At 39.6% G+C, this 24583-nt stretch overlaps 2 protein-coding genes across 6 annotated transcripts in view; both read right to left on the reverse strand.

Annotated features, from left to right (window-relative positions):
• Positions 1-715: 715 nt before the first annotated feature.
• On the reverse strand, positions 716-3278 carry kcne4 (potassium voltage-gated channel, Isk-related family, member 4). Its single transcript, XM_042414956.1, has 2 exons — positions 2984-3278; positions 716-2263 (listed from the first exon to the last, which is right to left on the reverse strand). The coding sequence occupies exon 2, from the start codon at positions 2222-2224 to the stop codon at positions 1676-1678; it is 549 nt and encodes a 182-aa protein (XP_042270890.1). The 5' UTR covers positions 2225-2263; positions 2984-3278; the 3' UTR covers positions 716-1675.
• A 1115-nt stretch (positions 3279-4393) lies between these two features.
• The window catches only part of acsl3a (acyl-CoA synthetase long chain family member 3a), a 32656-nt gene continuing 12466 nt past the window's right edge, over positions 4394-24583 (reverse strand). For 3 of the 5 annotated variants that reach the window (XM_042414951.1, XM_042414953.1, XM_042414952.1), the window contains 12 exons: positions 21942-22051; positions 21360-21498; positions 17822-17972; positions 15898-16021; positions 15081-15152; positions 11105-11244; positions 10772-10944; positions 8761-8835; positions 8056-8247; positions 7506-7620; positions 6205-6362; positions 4395-6108 (listed from right to left, as the gene is read on the reverse strand). In XM_042414951.1, coding sequence (XP_042270885.1) covers positions 5951-6108; positions 6205-6362; positions 7506-7620; positions 8056-8247; positions 8761-8835; positions 10772-10944; positions 11105-11244; positions 15081-15152; positions 15898-16021; positions 17822-17972; positions 21360-21498; positions 21942-22051 — 1607 coding nt within the window. In that variant the 3' untranslated portion in view covers positions 4395-5950. Of the gene's footprint in view, positions 6109-6204; positions 6363-7505; positions 7621-7994; positions 8248-8760; positions 8836-10771; positions 10945-11104; positions 11245-15080; positions 15153-15897; positions 16022-17821; positions 17973-21359; positions 21499-21941; positions 22052-24583 lie in introns of those variants that run through there. The other 2 variants (XM_042414954.1, XM_042414955.1) reach the window with 2 other exon arrangements.

Genomic DNA, 24583 nt, shown 5'->3' on the forward strand with positions numbered 1-24583 from the left:
GCTGTCATTGCTGTGAGTTATGGGACTGAGAGCCCGCAGGGATGCTGATAGCCTGTGTGTGTGTGTGTGTGTGTGTGTGTGTGTGTGTGTGAGTCAGGGTTGAGTGACGCAGCACAGAGAAAACACAAAAGAGCGTTTGCCGTAGAGGAATAGAAAACCTGTAGCTGCCTCCTTGTTTTGCTCCCTGTTTTTATCATAAGGAAGCTGTTCATGGACAGAGGAGAGAAAAGCCTCGGTGACCTTCTATGTCATTCAACATGTGATTATCTAGTCTGATTGGTCTTTAAATGGAGTTCAGGATCCTCCCACACCAATGGAAAATTACCAGCAAATGAAAAAATAAACTGTTTTCTGTTTCAGGCTTCTTAATTTGCCACCAAAAGTTGAAATGTTGTCAGTTTTAAATGTTGGAAGATAACTGGGATATTTGAGTCATAGTCTGCTGTGTCACTGTGTGACAAATAGAGTTAGAGGCAGATTTAACTGAGGATATGAGCTAAAAAAAAAAAAAAAAAAGTTACGGTGCATTGGTGCTACTGATTCAGTTATTATCTGTCCTATTCTGCATTATTCTAATGATCTACTGTAGGCTATCTAAAAATAACATGATAATAATAGAGTCACTCATTTCCTCACCAACCACTCTGTAACAACTACAAGACTGCCCTCCGCTGGTGAAACATCATATTACAACAAAGAAGGGAGAGAGTAAAGCTTGCATCAACTCTGAGCATTTATTTGTTTTATTCTGAGTCACTACAAAGATTCCATCTTAAATTAAGCCTTACAGAGTGACAAATACAAACAATATGTACAGTGCATCGCTTTCATCAAGTAAACCATCATCGACTATGTGTGGACAGTGTGTCGATCATGAAGCTACAACAAAGACATTTGAGTTGCAGACAAACGAGCCTAACATCTTTCAAGTGGGTTCCAGGTGCATTTCAATTCTCCAGACCGAGAGGCAAGAGAAAAGTCAAGTTCAGTCCAAAAAGCTTCCACTCAGTCCCCTGCAGGGTGAGTCATCAGCCCAAACCAGACGGAGGTTCTCAGTGTGGCGTGTGGAGGGGGCTCCAGTGAATATAATAATCTAGTACAACATAGCAAAAAGTCTGTTTTATTTCTATTGAGTGTAGCTCAGTGTCATTTTAATATAAGATTGACTACTGATGAGTTATCCCAAATGCTGAATGCATTTAAAAAACAAACACTGTATTCATATGTCTCACGCTCACTATGATCTTCAGTCTACATTATTCAATATTTTTCCATAAGGCATCCATATCAGCAGCTACAGGGAAAAGTTTGGCACTTGAGTTGAATTTGTTTTCATTTTTATAAAAATATGGAGCAGTGATCACACAAAAGTGTTTGAAACAAAAATGATTTGTGGCAAAAAATTTCTTCTAAGCAGCTCTTTTTGACCTGAAGGTCTCCATCAGAGTCTCCATCACATGATATCTTTTCAGTATGAATTAAATGCTTGACCCTTTTATGGATAAAGTGTGTTGGATATGTAGTTTGGGGGAGTTTTTATGGCAAACATATGATTAGCCATTGCTGATGTTTGGGCCTCTGTGACGTGAAGACGCCTGAGAACCTGCTGGTCTTTTCTCCAAGTGACGTTCCTCCTCTTTTGAACGCTTTGTCACACAGTTTTTCTGGGTGGAGTTCAGCCTGAATCATCTCCGCTGTTCTCGGACCCTCCCTTCAGGTTCTCCTCCGGTCCCTCCGCAGTGCCGCTGTCCGACTCCTCCTCCTCAATGGCGGTGCGCGTGTCCGCGGAGGAGCACAGGGAGCTGATGCTGCTTTGCTCCGTGCACAGCGCGCACGCCAGCGGTGAGTGCAGCGCACCCTCGTAGTGGAGATGTCCAAAGTGGTTGTCTTGGTTACCGCAGAAAGGCAGGGACACCTGCACCGAGCATAGTCCCGACGCAGTGGCGGGAAAGGTGAGGCTGTGCTTCTTGGGAAGCGCGCCCCACTCTCGCTGCTCCTCCTCGTGCACCAGGCGCGTGAAAATGTTGATCCTCCTCTTTTCCCTCCTCTTGGAGCGGAAGTAGCCCAGCATTATACCACAGAGGAAGACCCCGTAGAAAGACATGACTATTAATATGTACAGGTACGCGTTCCCGTCGCTCTTGTCCGCCTGGGAGCCAGCGGCGCTCTGTGTGTGCAGGAAGAGGCGTTTGGAGGGTTCTGTGGAGTTTTCCAGGCGCTCCATATCTTCAGAGCAGCCTACGTAGATGACCTAGATGATGCACTGAAAAAAGATAAAGAAGTATAAACATAAATATGTTTCACGGTTCTCACGCTTTGCGCGCAATTTACGCACAAGGTTCAAATTATTAGTTAGTGGAGTATTGCTATACAAGTTTTTACAGATTACTGAAAAAACTTGAAAAATGTGTATAGAGTCATTGTTCATTTACAACTATGTCACTACAGACAAAAATTGTTTGCAGGCTCTTCATGCCTAACTGATGATGAAATGTCATCACGAGCGTCAATTAAGGAGGGCAAAACGTAAAACCTGCAATGGAAAGCAATAAACAAACAAACGAATAAAAAAAGTTACATCTAGACCACTGTTCCTTTAATTTGTGGTTTGGTGGCATCAAGGCGACCTCATTCCACTGACAAAGTATTCCTCAGTGCTTCACTTTGCTAGAAGGTTTTGCAAATGTGCACACAGTTTAGCATTTATTACCAGTATATTATATATAAATTTCCATCAGGATACTTGATTTAACCGCCTCTCATTCTCTGACATTTATAAAAATACATTCTTGACTTTTCTTTATAGTTATATCATCTTTCAGTTCCATGTGTATATTTAAGGGCATCTTTGTACTTTTTGTGTTACAGAAAACACTTTCCAGTAGTTTATAAAAAGTTACTTAATATCTGCATAAAGTGATTTAGTTAATATAAAACAGCAATCTATAAACAATAATAACTATGTCAGGAATTATCAACTCACCAAACTGAAGAGCTAAGTCTCTTGTGAAGCTTGTATCTTCTTGCGGCTCTTCTGGAGTTTGGCAGAACTTCTAAATGGCTGAAGATATTTATATAGAGACTCAGGAATGTCATGAGTCACGTGATGGAGCCTGATTGTAAGATGAGTCCTCTGTCTAAGCAAGCCCTGAAGGCAAAGAAACTCTGAGCATCTTTTAACATTTATCATAGCTCTTGGGGATTATTACAAAGTCCTAAAATTCGCATGAGTATATTAGATTCACTAAACTTCTAAAAAATTGTTTTTTTGTGTCATGTTGAACAGAGAGAAATCCTGAGGGGATGTGATGGAAAAACACATTTGAGAAGAAACTACAACTGTTTAAAAAGTGGTTTTAGAAAAACCCCGGCAGTAAATTTCCACCAGTTAATGTTGTCATATTTTTGCGTGAGACTGAGATAAGACAAACCACAATCTAGTATCCGGTTAGCCTGCAAGATCCAGATTACAAGTTGTCATTTGAACTTTTCCAGAATATCAGTTTTTTTCAGCCCTCCATGCAGAACACACCAAACAAACAAAATCTAATTATTCATTTCAGTAAATTGATCAATGCCACTATTGTATGATTATATGCAATCAGTGTACAAATGATGCACAGAGAGATGGGCGCACATACACAATGATTCCATGAAGGAAAATGCATCCTTCTGGCAGATATTGTGCTCATTTTGTTTAGTCTGAGGGGATTTTTTTAAAAAAAAAAAACACTCCAGCAAAATTCTGTATTAAATCTAGGGGGTTTAGAAACATCCAAAAAGAGATAAAATCCTCCAGCTGCGTCATACATGGAACACTAACTTTGTGATGGATGCCTTTTTCCCTAGGATTACAGAAAACAAAGCTAATTTAGATGTAAAAGCTCAAACAGAGCCAAAAGCTCATTAGCTTAAATAAGCATCTGATTCACATGCATGCTCTTTAATTTACATTTACATTAGCATTTGATTTAACTTCTCACACAATTTTTGTCGCTCTAAAAGGGTGGCTGTTTTTCTTTTAAAAATGTGATCTGCAAACGCCTGATTTAATAAGATGATAGTCTGACTGAACTCCTCCCTTTTCACCAGCTGAGTAACAGTCGGTCAGCACTGGGAATTCACACCTCAAATCTGTAATAAATGGTGAGCACTGACGATTGAATTGGATTAAATTGCAGTAAGTCATGATTATTATTGAATCAGTGAGGGATGATTTCACTCATTTCCTCTGCTTCAGCTGGGAAGTTCAGACATAAATAAACATCATCATCTTTCTGTCTTTTGGTCACGTCAGTTTCACACCCGATGAGGCACTGATATCCTCACTACAAAACAATTATTAATAACAAATTGATTAGAGGTGAGTGCGGCAGAAATAACAAATATGTTTTTCCAATAAAATACTTAGACCAAACACAATCTTTATTTACTTCATTCGAGTATTTTCCAAAAGCAAATTACAAATAAATAGTTGGATGTACTTATGTTACAAGGCAGGGTCTCCATTTAGAGAGATAGTTGAGCTCCAAAACTGGTCTATGATAATAGATATAATTAAATATCATTAAAATAAAGGATTTACATTTGCTTCATGAACTGATCACAGCTCCACATACATGTATGTACAAGTCAAGATCAAATCAGCCAGGAATTAGAAAGGCGTGACACAGAATCACAAGAAAAGGCAACAAGTGTCACATTATGAGGGATGCTGGGACCATGTTTGTGCTGTGTATGGACATGATGAGTCACACACTCAGTCATACTCATACAGATGACAAAAAATATGTAACAAAGCATTAAACTGGTGATGACAGTCCTGCAAAATGAATTTTAACCATACACACACACAAAAGTCGCATGTGCAAAAGTCTGCCAATTCTTCAACCAGTGCACCCACGCACATTGAAAAAGCTTTATTTGAATCCTATCTGTAATCGACTGCCTTATTCGGACAGCAATGATACATTTTCATATTGCACTATGATTTATCAAATATGACAATGACGACACAGTAATTTCATCTGTAATACAAGCAAGTAAATGTGCATTTTTGTGCACACTGTGGTCTGTACAGCACATAGAAGAGTATATTCTATCACTGTATGAAAATTGAATAAACTAAACAACAATGCATCTTTGTTTTTTATCTTTTAAATAAGTCTGTTAGGTGCATTTTCCTGAAAAAAAAGGAGCAACAGTCTCACTGTTGACAATGAAAAGATAAAAATTGTTAGACCAGATATGACCTCAGCAGTCTTACCAACCTGCTTGCATTTGCCCTCAAATGACTTTGTGCTTTTTGGAATCAAGATGTGCTGGTGTGAGAGACGTCCCACGAGCCTGGGAGTCAGAGTCTGACCGCGGGTGGGAAATAAAATAAACCATTCACAGAACTCAAAACATGTGAGGAAAAAGCTAAACCATCTCCTGACCTGCAGGAAAGACAACTTAAGAAAAGATTTAGGGATGTACATAATCAATCTGGAGTTTTGTGGATGAGCACAAAGCAACAAGGCAACAACCCTGTCTAGCTGACCTGAGCTTCTGCTGTGGCACTCAGACAAGAGTTCAACAGACATCAGCTAAAACACGATCTGTTTCATAACTCACATCTGGAACAATAAAGATCTCCACAAAGAGGTCACACACCTAGACGAAAAAAAGGGAAAAGGCAGCAATAAAAAGGGATCTTCTTCTTCTCCTTAATATTTCTCCATTTAAGCACTTTTTATGTCTGTTTATGGTTACAAATTCAAGTAAAAGCCGTTTCCATGGTGGAATTGTTTAATATGTGCACAGTAAAGGGAGAAATTGCAACCCAGCTTTTCTGTTGATGGGGCAGAAGAAAGGGGGGAGGAGTGAGAGAGTATTGGGAGTGTTTCAGAGTCAAGTGTTGGTCTGGTCTGTGCTTTGACAATGAACAATGCTGTGCTGGTCTTTGTCATTATTTCCCACCGTACATTCTCTCTATGTCGTTCTGGTAATGTGTTTTCAGCTCTTTGCGTTTGAGCTTGAATGCGTCAGTCACTAATCCTGTCTCGGGAGTCCATGGGTCTGGACTCAGACGGATCTTGCGAGGGATCTCAAAGCGCTCTAGCTGGGCTGCAACAGAAGATGAAACATGAACTTTTAAGTCAACCCCAAAAAGTTCCAACAGTGTAAAACCTGAACCCTCCCCATGTCTGGAGCTCTTCCTACCTGCTAGAGCAGCCTCAGTGATGACCTTGAGGACCAGCTCCTCCATGGCCTTGCTGTTGCACAGCTCCTCCCATGAGCCTTGGATACCATACTGGTTAGCCAGGGCCATGAAATGCTTCTGATTGGGCACCACAAAGCCAATCACGTATGTCTCATCACTGCAGAGTGACAGGAGATGACGAGAGGGGTGTCAAAGGGAAAGACAAAGACAGTGTAGTCTTGTGTGTGTTCATTCTAGCAGGCGGAATGTTGGGCCAAATAAGGTAATCGAGCACAAACATGCAGTAAATTTAAGCAACCATTTATCAGTTCTTCACCATCTGACACAATTTCCCTTATAAGGATACTGAAACAATACTGGAACTGAATGGAGCATGGAAAGATTGCAACCTCCAATATCACATTGAATATGAATACACATTTCAGGCTGCAGCGAGATGTTCAGATTCTGTGTCACAAAGGTCAGACGTGTAAGAAATTCATTCCACAACTTTCAAAATTAGTCATGATGTCATGTATGCACATTTAAGCTGTTATCTCTCAAAAAGTTCTTTCTTGTGCTGCCAGCAAAAGCATTAAAGGTATTGTCAAGGTTTGTCAAAGTGTGACACAATTTGGATTTATAAGGCAACTGTTCAATATTAAATTAGAAGTTGATAAGATAAAGTTGCATTAATTGATTGTTAAAGCCACTAGGGGGCAGAGGAATTACACAAGTTGACTGACATTGTATTATCACCTTATAAAGTTGATATAGTGAACATTAGCAAACAGTAGCCTATTTACACATCCAGCAGACACGGAACAACGTTAGCATTCATTTGGAGATGCGTTTCTGATGATCTGCTGAATGTAAGTCCAATATTTACTTTTCTTTTAGCTCTGGTTTGGTCTCCACCAGCTCCTGAGAAAACATGTCAGGGTCTTTATGTTCACAGTTGATGAAATAAATAAAACCATCACGTGACAAGTGCAGATTATGGAGGCAAAAGCGTGAGAGGATAAAAAGCTTTGCAGAGCTGCAGAGTTGGATGATAAGTCCATTCAGATTATATGTATTAATTTGGTTTATTGTTAATATGATAAATATTGATTAGAGCTTTAACATTTATTAAGTGGCAGAGGAAGAAAACAATATTTTGGGGATTTTCTATCTTTTTACACCCATCTAAACTGAAAACAAGTGTTAGCAACACCAATACAAATGTAAGACAGATAATTCCAGCTGTATTTTATGACACAAATGTAATATATACAATATAATCATATATAGTGTTTGCACTTGATGCACTGAAACAGACCTGCTGGCATAGGCACAAATGTTGTCGACCAGCGGGCAATTCTTCAGCATGGCCTCCACCTTTCCCAGGGAGACGTACTCTCCTGCCTGGAGCTTCACCAAGTCTTTCTTACGATCTGGAACCACAGGGGAGACAGCTGTTGTAACAACATGTGGGTGTCCATGTGCACTTCTATAAGTGTAGATAGTGTGTGTACAGTATATCTTCAAAAGAAGGGAGGATGCTGGGGGAAAGACTGAACTGTGTATATCTGACCAGTGTACACAAAAAGGCAAAAGTTGGGTTGTTCTGGCTGACTAAAGTAAACAAGACATTGTAGTAATTCTGGGAAGTGAAGTAAAATCTGATTTGTTAAAAGGCTCCTGCCAGACTGATGGATGGTAGTGGAGCAGAGGGACTGTGGGTTGTCTGGGAGAAATCCAAGAATGTGGGGCAAAATGTTGATATTTGAGCTTTTGATGCAGTAGTATCCAAACCAGGATAGATTACCCAAAGTGGAAATCTGCGTCTCACCCACTTCTCCTTCATCCCTCCATCCACGTCTCCTCACCAATTATCTTGAGGCACCCGTCCTCGTGAAACTCCCCGATGTCCCCTGTACAGAACCATCGCTGGCCGTTCTCATCGACAAAGAAATCTTCTTGGTTTTTAGCCTCGTTCTTGTAGTATCCCATGGTTACGTTGGGTCCACCAATCAGAATCTCTCCTCGAGGATGCGGCTTGTCTGTGCTACGATAACCACCTGAAAGCAGAGTTTTAACATCAGTCCATTGCAAGTAAAAAAACTGCAATAAAAAAACCTTTCCTTCTCCTTCCACATCATTTTGCGGCGATAAAAACTTGACAGCATGTTTACTTTAAATTCTATTTCTGCTCTGGAAGCCAAGCAAGCAATAAACTCAACTTGATAAGTATCAAGATTTAACAGAGTGTAATGAAAATGAATCATGGTCCCTTACGTAAAAAGATGGAGTACAGGAATGGAGAGAAAAGTGGTTTGCTTTCCTTAAAAGGTTACGGACCGGCTACAGATATCACTCCTTTAATGACGACATTCTCACTAGCCTGGAAAATGTTGAAAATATTGGCGGATGGACTGGTAAACTCAAAAAAGTGTTTATGTGTGTGTGTGCTCTGTGCATGAGATGTAAGAAAGAAAGAAGAGCAACAAGAACTGATGTATGTCCACGTGACTCTGTGTATCATTTTATCATGCAGTCTATGTGTGTATGGCTCCTCTCCCAGTCTCACTCACCCTCCACCCAGTCTTTGAGCTTGATCTCACAGCAAACCAGCGGCCCTCCCACTCTCCCAGTGCTGTAATCCCACACTGGAACAGACAACACACACACATACACGATCAGAAAGCACACTAGCATCAAGGCATGAAATTTATTACCATAGCAACACGACCCCACTTGCTCCCTCGCCATGGAAACCCCATCCCAAAGGAATGTCCACAAACCAGTGTTTTCCTGGCTCGGGTGACCGCAGTGCAGAGTGATGGACAGCGAGCCACTCTGTTGGTTTAGTCTGCTTGGGAAAGGCTGGGAACATTTCCATTTTCTAACAAATGTGTTGGCAATGAAAGCCAAAAGATAAGCTGCAAAGTTCAAAACCGATTATTGGGACAACCAATACCACAGTACCACCGCACCACCGCAGATATGAGTGGTATTCTTTTACGCACATTATGTAGAAATTTAAAAAAAAAAAGATTTCCATTCTTACCAGAAATTGTGTCTGTGAGTGTCTGCAGTTTTTTGGGGGGAGACATTCATTTGTATTTATTTGGTTTAAAAAAAACGTGCATAAATGTTCACATCCCCTTGTTTAAGAGTTGAATAACAGGCCAATGCCTTGCAGCTAACTGGGGTCCTCACTGTGCCAGGACTTGTGGCTCCTGTTGATTTTTCCACACTATATCTTTCTTTTCAAAACAAAAACCTACTCCCTTCTCTGTTTACTACAACCCACTCACAATATATCTACTAATCATTCTCCTCTCATCCATTTTCCCATCCCTGCTGTAAAATACTCGTTCCCTCATGTCCTCCCACTGCTTTTATCTCAGCCTGCAGGTTGTGGAAACTCCATCTTTTTCTCTGAACTTCCCACAGTTTTTTAATAATGTGCTACGTCTCCAAAAAATGGCTCAATAGATGAAACCAGCTACTAATTTAATTTTGATTAAATGACTGAGGCTGAATAATTCAAAACAAATCAACAAGCAAAAACAAGAGATTTTTCCTCATAATGGCTGTCTTGTCACATAGAGCTGCAGAAAAACAAGACATTAAATAAGAGTCTACAGTCATGCTAGCAGGTCTGGAGTTCGGCATGCTAACATGCTCACAATGACAATGCTGACATGCTGATGTTTAGCAGGTATATAATGTTAATCATGGTCATCTTAGTTTAGCATGTTAGCATACTGATATTTCCTAATTAGCACCAAACACAAAGTACAGGTCAGGCTGTACTATACTTTGTATCAAAATTTCATGATAGTCCATTCAGCGGTTGCTTAGATATTTCAGTCTGGGCCAAAGCTGTGGCCCGGCCGACATTGCCATCCCTAGAGCCACACCACTAGCATGGCTAAAAAGTCTAACCCTTTGATTTTATCCAGCAAAAAGATGACATGAACATTGGACATCAAGACTATTTGGTTTCCATGATGTTTTGTACTGATATCAAGTTGAGCTGACTCAGATATCTTGATTTTTCAATTTACACTTCTGGTCCAAGTTTCTAATGTTGTTTGCAACTGTAATTTTTTGTCTTTTTTCAAGAGAAAGTCAAGTAATTCTGTCATCTAAAAAACATCTCTTAAGTGGTATTGCCTTGTAGTCCAGTGAGCTACAACGCAACATCACATTCACTTGCTATTGAGACATATGAAAACAGAAATCCACTCTCAGTGGTTTGGAGAGTTCTGTCTTTATGACCACCAGATATGGTGGAAATATGCCAAAATGGTGGAAATTTCATACCATTTCTAGCAGTCATCCAGGTTTCATAGAACTGTAGTGACATAAGTAAGAGCAGTTTAAAGTTGTAATTTGAAAAGAAATCAAGAGTATGTAACTGACAGTAGTTGGATTACAGTTATGTGTGAGTGAAATGCATGATACAGTCTGATGTTAATGTGCCCATGTGGTCTATTTTTTCACCTTTTCTCTATTTGTGATTTATTGTATATTTCTAAATATCCTTTTTGTATGTTAATTGTATGCTAATGTATGACTCTCACTGTTGCTTACGCTCGCTAATGGTTCCAGCGCCGCAAGTCTCCGTCAGGCCGTATCCCTGACCCACTGGGCAGCAGAAACACACGTTCATGAAGCGTTGCGTGGCAGCAGAGAGCGGTGCTCCACCTGATAACAAGACCCGCGTCTGACCACCGAGGAGAGAGCGAATTTTCCTGAAGACCAACCTAAATGGATAATTTGAGGTAGATTATCAGGGGAGTGGACAATGAGCATTTACAAACATTTTAGAATTACAAGCTCTACTGGTTGAAGAACTTCTAAAATGAATCATTCATATATTATAATCTCTCATGAAAATGACACTGGAGTAACTCATGTACATACTTGTCACATAGAGGTGTGCTATAACCTTTGGCGAGCTGATCCAGTTTGTAGTTGTATGCCAGAATGAAGAGTGTTCGTTGGACACAGTTCATCTCCTCGACCTTTGTCATCACGTTCTTATAGATACGATCCATGATCTCCTGCGGGAAGGGGGACAGAGACAGAGGTGAGATAGAAGATATGTGATGAGATATATAGACTGACACATAAAAAATTAATGACAGAAAGCAGTCAAAACAGTAGAGACAATAAGACTGATGCAGAGGAAGCAAAATGTTGTAGATAAGATAAAATGGAAATACAGAGAAAGAGACAGCCAGACAGTATGGGAAGAGAAGATGACTTACTGACCAACATTTATCATGTTTTTGTACTTATCCACCCAGTGAAAAGATATATGTTGGAGCAATAAGAAGTACAGCACAGCTGCTTTGCCATAACAGCTCCTAATATGGCACCCAGCCAGAGCTGTGACACCCTCAAGTGGAGAGTCTGTTATGGACTCTAAGGCAAGGATACACTAGAGACCTCCACCACAGCCAGAGTGATCTGAAGTAAGCACACATACTTGATAAGGTCAGAACCAATATAATATATTTGATATTTAGGGCTTCTTTGTCGTTAGCATAGTTTTGTTTAATGGGGATAGTAAAATTTGAGAGGGAAATGACAGGAACCTGAAATTAGGCCTCGGCTCTGGAGCTATTTAATATGACCCCATCTCAATGCACAAATAAAGTTGTTTTAAACACCATATATGCCTATTATTTTGTGTTTATGTTTAAGTGGCCCAGAGGTTGTAAAAACATGTAAATAACCAAACAACTTTCTCTAGTCCAGAGGAACAAATTAGAACAACATGGAACATGTGTGTCTTTGTACAGTTTGGTTGCATAACAGCAAATACTGCCCAATGGACAACACAACAAATGACCTACAAAACCAGGGGAAATCCAAAGCAATCCACAAGGATGGATCTCTGGCTGGGTTAAATGAGGACTGCAGTTAAATTCTTCCACCTGTTACAGTGAGTGAAGTCTGTGCATGAAACTTCAGATAATTGATCTGAAATCTTTACTCTGAAAGGTTCAGGTTAAGGTGGATATGATTTGTGAATGTAAAAATTAGTTTTACAATTGTAAAATTCTAGAACAAAATGCAAAATTTAGCAAAATGGGAAAGAGATGAAATTGCATTTAGTAATGCAGAAAAACTTAAAGCGGCAATCATCAACTTTTGGCCACTAGGGGGCAGAAAAAAGCTGAAAGACACACAACTACCACATATCCCTAGCTTATGGCTAAAATGTTAGCAAACTATTGCCTACTTTAACAACAAGCAGACACAAAACAACATTTGCATTCATCTGAGCTAATATTCACTTTTCTTATAGATCTGTTTTAGTTTCTATCAAATTCCAAGAAAAAATATATCTCTTTTGTAGCTAGATGCTTGGAAATTTTCATCAGCCACTCTGTGGTTGTAGTCACTGCTGGGCATAGAATAATTGGTTTATTTGAGCTTTTCTGTTTGAAATTGCACACTGCAGGTTGATGACTGTGGCTCAATCATACCTGAAATACAAAATGATTAGAAAGCTGCAGAGTTGGCTGACAATTCAGTGATTTCAGCTCTATGAGGGAACTTTTCACCTTACATGCATTAATGCAATGAATTTGACTATTTAGCTCAGATGATAAACTGGATACAACTGGTGATAGGAACAGAATGGGACTGGGAACAGGAATGTCAATTAAATTAATTTATGTTATTTTATACCCTGATTATAACCCAGTCAAGGGGACAGCAGTGGTTGGGGAAACCCATTGACCAAGAACACTTCATCATCCAATTCATCAGATTGTCTTCAAAAGCTGGACTCACAGTGAAATGGGGGAAAGGGCACAAACAAAAAACAATAAAAACCAGCTGGTCCCTGTGGGTGTGTTCGCTGTGTGTTTGTGTGCGTGAAGCTAAGGCAGTGAGAGAGGAAGTCGATACAGGATTCATGCAGCAGCCTGTTGTCATATCACAGCAAACAATTTGTATGTGTGTGTATGTGTGTGTGCATCAGTGTGTTTCGTGGGGATAACCACATGGGGCTTTCTCACGTTCCGTTTACAGCTGTGAATGGTTCCAGACACTGGGGCCCTCTGCCCTTTACGCTACGACCACTGGGAGATGGGGGTGGGGGTGTAATGGGGCTGTGCTCATGGTGAGAGAGAGAGAAAATACAGCGAGAGGGGCGTATTGTCTCAAACTAGTTGGTGTACAGCAATGGAATTGTAATTTGTTGAATTACAATTTGTCAATGTCAAATTTCTCCATGTCAGTGCTTAAAGTTTCATATCTATGTATAATTAATAAAAGACATCACATTACACATCTTTGGGGTTTTGAAATTTTCATGGGTTTGGACAGCAGTCATACACCATAAGTACATGCTTTCATTGGACAAAAGGTTTTGTTTCCATTACTTTTTGTTTTTAAAAAAGGTAGCCTTAGCATTAATGGATGGGTGGTAATGAAAGCCACTCATGTGATGGAAAAAAACAAAACAGAAAACAAAAACATATTTTAATAAAGATAGCTCCACTTTGAATCAAAGGTAGGAGCAGCGTCATCAAAGCTGAGTCAGGATTTCACAATTTATGAGCCCTGACTTTGAGTTAATGCAGCTTGAAAATATTGGTAAACAAGATAATGCATGGAGGAAAGCATTGGCAGACTTGGGGGTGCCCTGGTGCCCCTGAGGTTAAAAAAAATACAATGAAAGTGCCCTCTAGGGTGCCCTCATAGTATGATAAAATGTGATTGTTCCCCCGGAAGTGAGAAAATATGATGTGCCCCTTAAATGAAGAGGATGTAATGCAGTGTCCCTATGGAGTAAGCTGGAGGTTCTGTATGGGTGCCCTTCTAGTGAGCAAAAAAACTAAAAACAAAAAAACCCCAACAGCACTACAGCACTAATTGACAGACTGTTGATGTGATCCGCTCTACAACGGTTATAAAGATGTCCATTGCAAAAGTATGATGTATGGTAACTTCTGTGATAGTAAGTGTAGGAAATATTTGAATAATTGTAGCTAGCTAGATAACTAGTGCTAGCTGAGTAGCTACAGTAGAACTTACACATTTAACCCGCACTGGTTTTTTGGTCATTTAGGGGCAGCAATGAGCTGAACGATGCTGAAACACTCCATAGAGCATCAGAGTGGGGTGATAATTTTCTGCAGGTTTGTCACTATGGGCGACCCTTTTCCCATACACATTGTCATTTGATCAATTGTTTATATAAATATATTAACTATAGCACCTTTAATCCTTGAATATTTGAGTGCAATAATCTATCAACCACACTGATGTCTGTGTGAACACTGTATCAGAGCACATTATTGGTTACACCCCAATTGCAAACTTCTACTTATCAGTTCACACTATGTGTCCTACTTTTTCCCCTAAACTGGAAACTCCTTGTAAAACAAATAAAGGCACTTATTAAGGGTGGAACACCCGCTTTTGCTCAATTGTTGGAATGTTGCCAGAGATAAAATAAATACAGCCAGTAGGATTTGAGTAAAGCCCATCCTGGCGTCATTGCTGCTGAACTGGATTAATCACTTCAAAGATGAGCAGAACTTGCCAACCTTATAATATACCTTTTTAGCCCCTGGGTGTCTAACCTTCCAGTTTTTAATTCTTAAGTGACAGAGCAGCAGCATCCAGTGATGCTAGGCAGAGAGTATTTACGTCACAGTCTGCCTGCTGGACTCTGTCAACGCTCCTCCACAGCTGGAGAACGAACAAAGACAGATTTAAATCTGATATACTGCCGGATAAGCCCAAAGTCAAGCCAAGAGCATTTCTTGAAACATAGATTTAAGGAAAGGTGACTCAGTAAGAGACATTTTCAGGCTTCACAAACATTATATACAGTATAATGCAGTATAGTGTTGTGCTGAGTGTACTGTCATACTGGCACAGCTGCCATCAGAGTGGGCTGCAGGAGGCTGGTGTCTCCCTTGCTTCCTTTCTTGATCTTGGTTGACTATGGATGGGGAAAAAAGAGGCAACATCACAATAATTATTAGACACTTCAGGTTTCCAGCATCTAATTTGCATTTACAGTAGATTAAAAATATTATTTCCGACTGATTTTTTGTTCATCGTTGCATTATGTGTAATCAAAGAAATGCATTAATTTAATTTTACAGATACAATGATACATTTACTGCTGTTCAGTCTGATATTTAGCAAATAAGGCTAAGATTATTTGTACCTGCAAATAGAATGCAAAAAACCTGTGATGGCCAGTGCATACTAAATGTCAGCAATGCACACATTTTTATAACGAGTGACTTCAGTTGGAATCAAACCCCTGATGCTGACATTAGTGTCACATTCCCTTTGAGCTAAACATACAGGACTGGGCATTGATATTCTTTTGTTTTGTTTTAATTATTTAAGTGAGCCAAAATTTTAAAACCAACAGCCACAAGAAGTTTACCTAAAAGTAGTATAAAAGCCTACAAGTTATGGTTTGATGCAAAGTTATGATTTGTTGCAGCTTTCGATATTTCACAGTTTTCCATAATCAGATCTATGGACACATTGTGGTTGCTACTTAAAGTATTGAGGTTCGATAACCAGCCTTAACTATACAATATAAACATACTGTATGTCAAGGGCAATGTAATTTGTGAAAAGAGCTCATCTGGCAAAAAATTGATTGCATACGGTAGATTAAGTTTATGATGAAATACATAAAGACTCCTGTTCGAGTCTTACTGTACCTGGTCAGCGAGAGTCTGAGGTGAAGAATATCCGATTCTGCAGCCATGAGAAACACATACAAGCTCTGCGCTCAGCTCTAGTACATGGGCCAGAGGCAGGTAGCCAATGTAGGTGTCCTCCTCACTGCAAACACAAAGACACTCTTATATATAACTCTCAAAGTAATCAGTGCCTACTCAGTCAAACGTCAGGTCTGATTAATTTCTTTAGGCTAAAGTAATGAATTGATCTACTGAATAATTAGTTTTAGTACAAACTATCATGATCACAAGGATCATGAGTCATGTGATGGTAATGAATGTTTATGATTGTTGAATCACGTGCAATGTATGCAACTGACTTAAATATGATTTACTGGCTACATATTTATCTGAATACAAACACCTCTGGATCATCCAAATTGTGGGAAATCACATTTTAATGAAATTCTGGGCACACATACAGTAGGGAGGAGGTTTACACAAAGGAAAGCCAACAGCCGTATCAAACCTCTAACCTCCATCCTTCTCACCCTGACTCCCATCCTCCCTGTTTTTTCCCTCCATCCGCCGCTCCCTCCCTCCTGCATTTCCTCTCATCCCCGTCTCATTCCCTAGAGAGAGGGGGTTGATTTTTATTTTAATGTAAACACTTCTGTTGTATGATGGTACTAGCTGGCTGACTCATACCTCTGCACGTGCTCAGTTGACACTGAGGCCCCGACCAGGAAGTTAGCCCAATAGATCTTTTGGCATTTGTCCTTAAACACAGTGTTATCAGACAACCTTACAGCCTACAGCATATAGCCCCTGACAGCAGAGATTAGTCGAAGAGGAGAGTTGGAAACAGCTGATAAGAAGAAGTTAATGTCCTCAGTGTGCTGATATCAGAAGCACTATGGAGACTTTCTCATGCATAAATGTATTTAGGCACATGCAGCACCCTGCTCACTGTGGGCAAACAGTAATAGTAATAGAAATGAAAAGGAAATTATGTATAATTCAGCTCACAACACTAGTAATGTAAAAAGCATAAAAATACGACTTTCTTGCCCTGAACTGAGTCATGGAAACAGGCAGCACATTTCCCACAAAGAGTTCCACCAATCAAATGGCTTGAATTGGTAAAGGAATAGTTTAAAATCTTGGAAAACACACTTATTAGCTTTCTTCCCGGAACTTAGATGAGGAGAGATACCACTCTGGCATTAGCTTAGCTTAGCAAAAGACTGGAAATGGGGTCAAACAGCTAGCCTTGCTTTGTCCATAGGTAAGAAAATCTGCCTATGCAGGTCACTAATGAACACATTATATCTCATTTGTTTAATCCGTACAAACACAGAAGTATAGAAATGACAAGTTGTGATTGTGCAGGGGTGTATGTACTGGACTATTTCTTGGCCGGAGGCAGTGACTTTTCTCCATTGGTTGCCTGGCAACCTCAGTGAAAGAAAGACTCAAGGAACTTTAAATGGTAAAAAAAATGGCTGCATTTATATATTGCTTTTATCCAAAGCACTTTGCAATGTTTTTTCTGCTGCTCATTCACGCGCCAATGGCAGCAAGCTTCCACACAAGGCGCTGGTGCAACCATCGGGAGCAATTTGGAGTTCAGTATCTTGATGTTTGAACCAGTGCCAATACCTTATCTGTTTTGGTACTGATATGAAAATAATACTTTTTTTGATGCCTTGCCTTGAGGAATATAAAATGTTCTGAAAAACATTGTTTTCTCTTTACCAATAAAAAAGTTCTGACTACTCAAACATTAATTGTTGAATAAGACAATCAGCCATACAGAAACATTGCCTAAAAACATACAATCTAAAATTTACAAAATTATGATTTAAATCAGGAACTATCCAATCAAAGAATAATTAAACTAAATTACAAATCTGACCAGACATTGATGGAAATGTGCTGCATGTATTTGTGTGGTGCCTACCACAGGTTGGGTATCCGCTCGGCCATTCCAGTGATGCCAGCAATAATGTTGCTATGGGAGATCATGACGCCTTTTGGGACACCTGTTGATCCGCTGGTGTACATGATGACTGCAATGTCTGAAGGCAGTGGCTGCTTACGCTCACGTGCTGCTGTATTATGAACAGAAACACACACATGATGACTACTACAGACCCACATTATTGTAACAACATGGTGCTGTGATTTGTGTATATCGTCTTTATACATAAAGTGACCACACACATGACACACACAGACTAAATTTTAATAGTCATGTACAAAAATGCATCCATGTTAAACACAGACACATTCATTGAATAAAAGTAATTGCTTCTGTCAAACTAATAATTATTGGTGTATGTGATGCATGTGCACAGGATAAAGAGAGACAAAAGAAGATGCCTTGGATGTCAAAGGCCAAACAAATATTTAACAGAGTCTGTAACTCAATGGAGACTGTGAAAAAGTTTAAACACAGGGATGGAAAATTGTCAGCTGTCATATTAAAAACAATCAGGGCCCTCTTGGCACAATAGAAAGTTTATGTCTGAATGCGCCAGCCAAAAACATCATTTCCCCTCATCTACTCATCTCTCCTCTTTCGCTTGTCTTCCTCTCGCTCCCTTGAACTTGTTTCTTTGCTCTTTTTTTCCCCTGTCTTTGCTCTTTCAACTATTCTTTTAACCATACTGGCTGAGAAGCAATCCCTTCCTACTGCAACTACATTGTATAAGTTATGGGTTAAACATCCACAGTCCTCATCCTCTGCAAAAAAATGCATTCTTTAGTTGAGCCAAAACTATCAGAGGGCTTCAGTGGTCTGAGTTAGCTGAGTAGTGTGTATTTTTACTCTGGTATTCACTTGTAGGTTTACTGCTGATGTTTGTCCTGGCAAACAAACCTCTGCCATGGCTCAGTGAGAAACACAAAGTTGGGATTTTGAACTAAAGAAGACTGTTACTTGCAAAATACCCACTTAATTTGATTAACTCAGACAGTTGAAGCCTTATATTAGCTTCAGGTGAACATTAGAAAGCATTTTTACACAGAATAATGACTATGAATTGTGCCCACTATCTCTTCTACTGTGGTCAAGCTAGGAGGGAACGCTTCACAAAGTCAGTACAAAGAAGGGTAATGATTACAGCAACCCATAAATATAAATTCACCTATTGGCATGTTAACATTGTATAAAGTAGCCCTGCAAAAATCTGAACCTATTCTTTTAACTCAATTGGCAGCAAGCAATTAATCCTTACAATTGGTAAGCCATGCAGGTTTAAAAGCTTAGAATTATTTGCATTTGCAATGTGACCCATGGCTTGTTATCAGTTTTTCATATCAATAAAATAATGTTTACCAGCTCAAATATAATAAATATGCAGCAGCAGTTGGATAATATACTCATTCCGTGTTGTCCTTGGAGGCACACAGATTTCAAGGCCAGGGTATGCTTGAAATGTGCTTGTTCATATGATGTGTCCTAGTCTGAAAAAGTGTTCATCTGTGTTCTGAAAGGCCAGTTGAAGGCTAACAAGCCTGCTGTCATAAACAGTGGTTAGATGGAATAATCATTCAAATGGGTATGGCGGCGTACACTTCAAACAGTCTTTCCGCAAAGGCATTCATGGTGTTGCCCTGGTTTGTACACAAGAAAAGTTGATGGAAATAGTTGTGTAAAGAATGAAAAAAAGAGTTTGAGAGAGAAGATTACTTTCTGACATCTGCACACCTGGCCGATTGATGTGTGAAGTAGATGTGCTAGTCTGATTGCCGGTTTCGGAAAGTTACAAAAGTTGTCAGACACTACCCCTGCAATTCTGATGACGGAAGGTGCGGAAGGAGGGGGTTTCAGATACCATGCTACAAGCACTGTGGTTGAAGCACACTGACACCTTGGGATGGCTTCCCTTATTTGCTTTGGCCTAACCTACAACTCCCATGGTTCCTTTTTCTGTTGTTGCATTGTGTTGTGCAGTGGGTGGACTGTTTGCATCATTGTCTGCCAGTAGACGAGGGTCAATCAATACCAAGCAAGGATGTGGTGCATGTTTTTTGAAATTAATGGATACATAACTAAAAGATAGTTGAAAAGACATCGACATGTATAGACGACAGGGCGCAGAGTGATGAGACTCCTGACCTTCTGATCCCTCTCTGGGACTCCTACTGTCTTTAAACAAGAAACAAAACCAGTTGGTGGTTTGCTAGGCTATCTGCACTCTTCATGTGGAAAATGAGTCTGGTCTTGTTTTTCCTCTCAGTTCAGCATCATGTGGAACACAAACAGAATTAAGAGGTCTGAGCACAGCAGGCCTTGAAAACCAAACAGAGGATGGAGGGAGCCATGAAGGAGCAGAAAGGAGAGTAAAGTAGATTACAGAAACAAGGGGAAGGCCTCTCTTCTTCCCCTTACTCAGATACGACGCATACATGTAGGAGTGTGTGCTCTGAGAGTTGATGTCATGTGAAGTTAACAGAACTGTGTGTAAACATGACCCTCCCCTATATCCTTGTGTTCCATCCTCCCTTTCTGAACTTACTTCCTTCCCTCTTTATCTGCACAGGATGGTACCAGCTTCTCTTGTTTTGGGTCAGTCAGTTCAAGAGGCCACAAAAAAAGCAAAAAGGATCATTCCTTATCCATCCAATCTACTAACTGAATAAGCATCATATCGACCTTAATCTGACACAGATGTGAGCACTTCCTCATTCACATGACCTAATGGGACTTATACCAATCCTCCCCCACACCCTACTGCAAGGAAAAACCCTACTATTTAGAGTGGGGCTATATCAGTTTTAAGATCAATCTTCATCTGCCTTATGGTAATTCTTCATTCAACTTGATTTGCTAAAGTACTCTATAGAAGAGTTTCCAGTACAGTATAAATGAGATGGAGATGGAGAACTGGGGGTGTCCCACAATTTTTGTAAGTTTCCAAAACAATCTGACATTCACACCAACTTACTCGATGCAGTGATTGGCCAGGTGTGTGGAGGTGAGATATACTGTATACGCGTATATTCTCTCTAAAGCTCTCTTGTTTCATTCTTCACACAACTACTGTCATCACTTTTTCTTTTGTACAAACAACACCATGAATGCCTTTGAAGAGAAACTGTCCAAAATTGTTCTCCGTTATCCATATTTGAGCAAAAACAATGGGTTTAAGAGGTGTTTTGTTAAAATATGGCCAACAACTTGCTTTTGTGTCATATTGTTGCCCTCTTTTCACCATGAAATATAAAACCTGCAACTTTTTGAGGGGAGTATTTGATAATCTAAAATGCAAGAGTGCATACATTTCTTCATTTTGAGTAAAGTGCCTTGGTCTTACCTTTGTTTGTCACTGCAATTTTATTTGTGTACACACACACACAAACACACACACACACACATATACAGTATATACATACTAATAATAAGGAACTGTACAAACTAAAGTGAGCAAATAAAATACTACAATTTTTTTTTTCTTTTAACCAAACGGACACAAACATACACAAAGACATACCATTCTCCGGCCTGGCTCCCAGCTTCTGAACAGCAGCCATGTTGTGGACGCTGATGCCACGCGGGTAGCCGGGCCACGACGTTGGTGTGCTGTCCACAACTATGATATGCTGCAGCCTCGGAACTTCAATGAGGATAGGCTGACACGCACATACAAAAGTACAAAAGAGTGTGCACAATTATTACAAGCATACACATGAAGTGTATACATCAGCACATGATGGAAACCAGGTTTCTTCTTTGACAACTAACTACAAATCCCATGCACATCATCCTCTTTAATATTTGGGATAAGAGAGGATTAAGAGGATGATGTGTGAGATTTAGCAGAGGAGCTGTGTTTATGCCACGTTGATAAAAAGGGGAAATGAAACGCAAGAACGTCATTTGTCTTTAGGGATTAATTTTTGGGCCTTAACATCCAGCATGTGCACTTCTTATTTTTAAGTCTCTATGGTCACATACCACTTCTCTCTAATGCCTTTAGATTCCCTGTGATGATTGAAATATATGTAGACATTTATCAATCATCTAATTTCCAGTGTGTGTGCATGTGCGTGGGAGAGAGTGAATGTTTTCTAACCTTGAGTCTGGTCTCCAGGAGCTCTCTGCTGGTGATGATGTGGGTAACCTGAGCCTCATTCAGCCCGTGAGCAATGGCTGGACCCCCCAGTGTGGAGTAGAGGGTGACCACTGAAACACATACACATAAAAAAAAAACATTATTATCAAAAATGAATCCAAAATATTCTAAAATAAATCAAACTGATTAACTGGACAATTTTTTTGCTAATTTCTATAACTGTGCTGGCCTTATTTCTTCGCTGTATTTACACGATAGTCCTGTAGCACAGTAAACCATTTCTAAACATAATGTAACAGGCCCTGGTGACTGCAACGTAACAAGAGGCACATATCTTTAAGGTAACCCCGAGAAAGAACTGCCAAGTTGATTTCACTTAGTGATACAGAGCTTTGGTCCCTTTGGTGATGGATGTTAAAATCATATTGATTTAAAGGTATAATCCTTAAGATTTTCATGAAATCAAACCCCCGTCTTTTATACTATTTAAGGTCGGCATTCAGTAATTATCTCTTTATACAGTATTTTTCAGTGTTAATGACAGACTCCACCATTCCCATGCTGGATTCAAATTGCCTTCACACACAAGGGATTCACAGGAAACCATGCTGCATTTAATCCATTTCTAATTATATTTCTATTGATATCAGCTTTATAAATATATAATATAAATATTGAGATTATCAGTTTAAAAGGCTACTTTCCCTTGGTGAGTTCAGACTTGTTTATGAAGGATCTTGTAGCAGAAGCATTGTCAAAATTCAAAGAAGCTTTTACCAAATTAGGCTACTGTGATATTGCTGTTTTTTCATATTGCTGTACATTTTCTAGGCAGCAATCACCATGTCAAAAAGAGATATATTGTAAATCAATGGAACCAGGTAAAATACTGACTAAATGACACTGACCCTTCTGCAAGAATACAGTACGTAGGTTTTCATGGAAAAACACTGGTTACTGGTTAGTTTAGTTATACTTCCTGGAATATAGCCATTCTCCAGAATATCAGCCAGATTTCTCGGCAAAGTTCAAAGAGAGTGGAAGAGAGCCCTTCCAGTAATATAGTCATTACAGTACAAGTGGCAATTCCAGTATAAAGAAAGTTTTTTCTAGTGTAATTTAGGCCCTTGACTTAAATGCTTGATGACGCAGTCAGTAAATTGTTTGGCTGAGAATAAATAGATAAAAAAAGAAACATCTGTACACATGTATGTACGTAATAAATGGGAAATAACCTGACTTAAAATATTTATTTTTTAAATGCTCAGTTTTTTTATTGCAGTAACTGTTTGTGTGTGGACTGTATTTATGATATGTTTTGAGGGTGTACTTTGTGGTGGTGGTGGTGTGTGTGTGTGTGTGTGTGTGTGTGTAGAGTCATCATGTAGACAATGAAACACGTGTGAAGATGGACAATGTACGTGCACTCTGTCTACACAACTCAGTGGTTGTGCTTTGGCTCCTCCCATTCTGGTGACATCATCAGGCACCTCCAGAGGCCTCAGCAGAGCCTCCTAGCCAATGGGACACAAGCTCTCACTGCATTATAATCACTCTTTTGGGAATATAAACAGTATTGGTATGTGAGGGGGTGTGTGTGTTACGACTAAGTGCATGTGTCTGACGGAGTGCTGGTATGTGTGCTTGCATACATGCGTCCACATGGGAGAGTCAGTGGTTAGAGCTATTAAGGGTTAATGTTTGAATCCTTTTATTAAAATCAATGTCGTCCCCATCTGATGTGATGAATACGATACAGTTTGATGAGTTTAATTACATCATTTTCAGAATAAAATAATTACAAATTATGCCAAACTGTGTTTCTTCGGGAAGATCTTCACAATACTGGTCAAAAGTAGGTGGACTGGGGTCGCCACATACTTTTCTGTGTAGTTTTAGTAATGGGTCATGGTTTGGTCTAGATCACCTAGTTCAAATATAGGGAAACTTTAGTGCTGCAGCATACAGATATATTTTAGACAATAGTGTGCCTCCATATTTGTGGAAACAGTTTGGGGAAGACCCTTTCCCACCTCAATATGACTGTTAAAGCTATTTTTGTGTTGGTTGCAAATTATATATTCCCAATTTGTTGATTTATGAGATGATGTAATTTTTTTCTTTTGACTTATGAATTGATGTCAGCTTAATATTCTGAGCAGTTATTTCTAGTTTTCTTGTGGTTAATCGGGTGATGATGATGAGCTGTGATAGAAGGAGGAAGTGGGACTGAGTCTGAGTCTTCCTCGGCTAACATGTAGATGTCAAGTTAGACTTAGAAATGTTTTTTGTTTTGTTTGTTAAAAGTGAGAAAAATCTGCCAAGTCAAGGCAACAGAATCGCAGTTTCAGTCTTATTATTTGGACTGTTTAACATGTGAGTCAATGAGCGGAGCCCTTTTAAGGTGGTGCAGTTTAAAATGGCAGGTTAAAAGAACAAAAAGACATTTGAAAGACCAGGCCATGACAATGACAGTGGTTTTCTTGTGTGGAAGAACTTGACAGGCCTCTGCAGAGCCCCTCACTACTTTGTGAAATCTTAGCAATATAATTTAGGAATACAAAACATGTGTGTAATTCTCTGGTGTCCATATACTTTTGGCCATGTAGTGTACGTGCATAGAAAGATTCATTTGAAATCTG

Source organism: Thunnus maccoyii, chromosome 6, assembly GCF_910596095.1.
Source record: "Thunnus maccoyii chromosome 6, fThuMac1.1, whole genome shotgun sequence".
NCBI classification, from domain to species: domain Eukaryota; kingdom Metazoa; phylum Chordata; class Actinopteri; order Scombriformes; family Scombridae; genus Thunnus; species Thunnus maccoyii.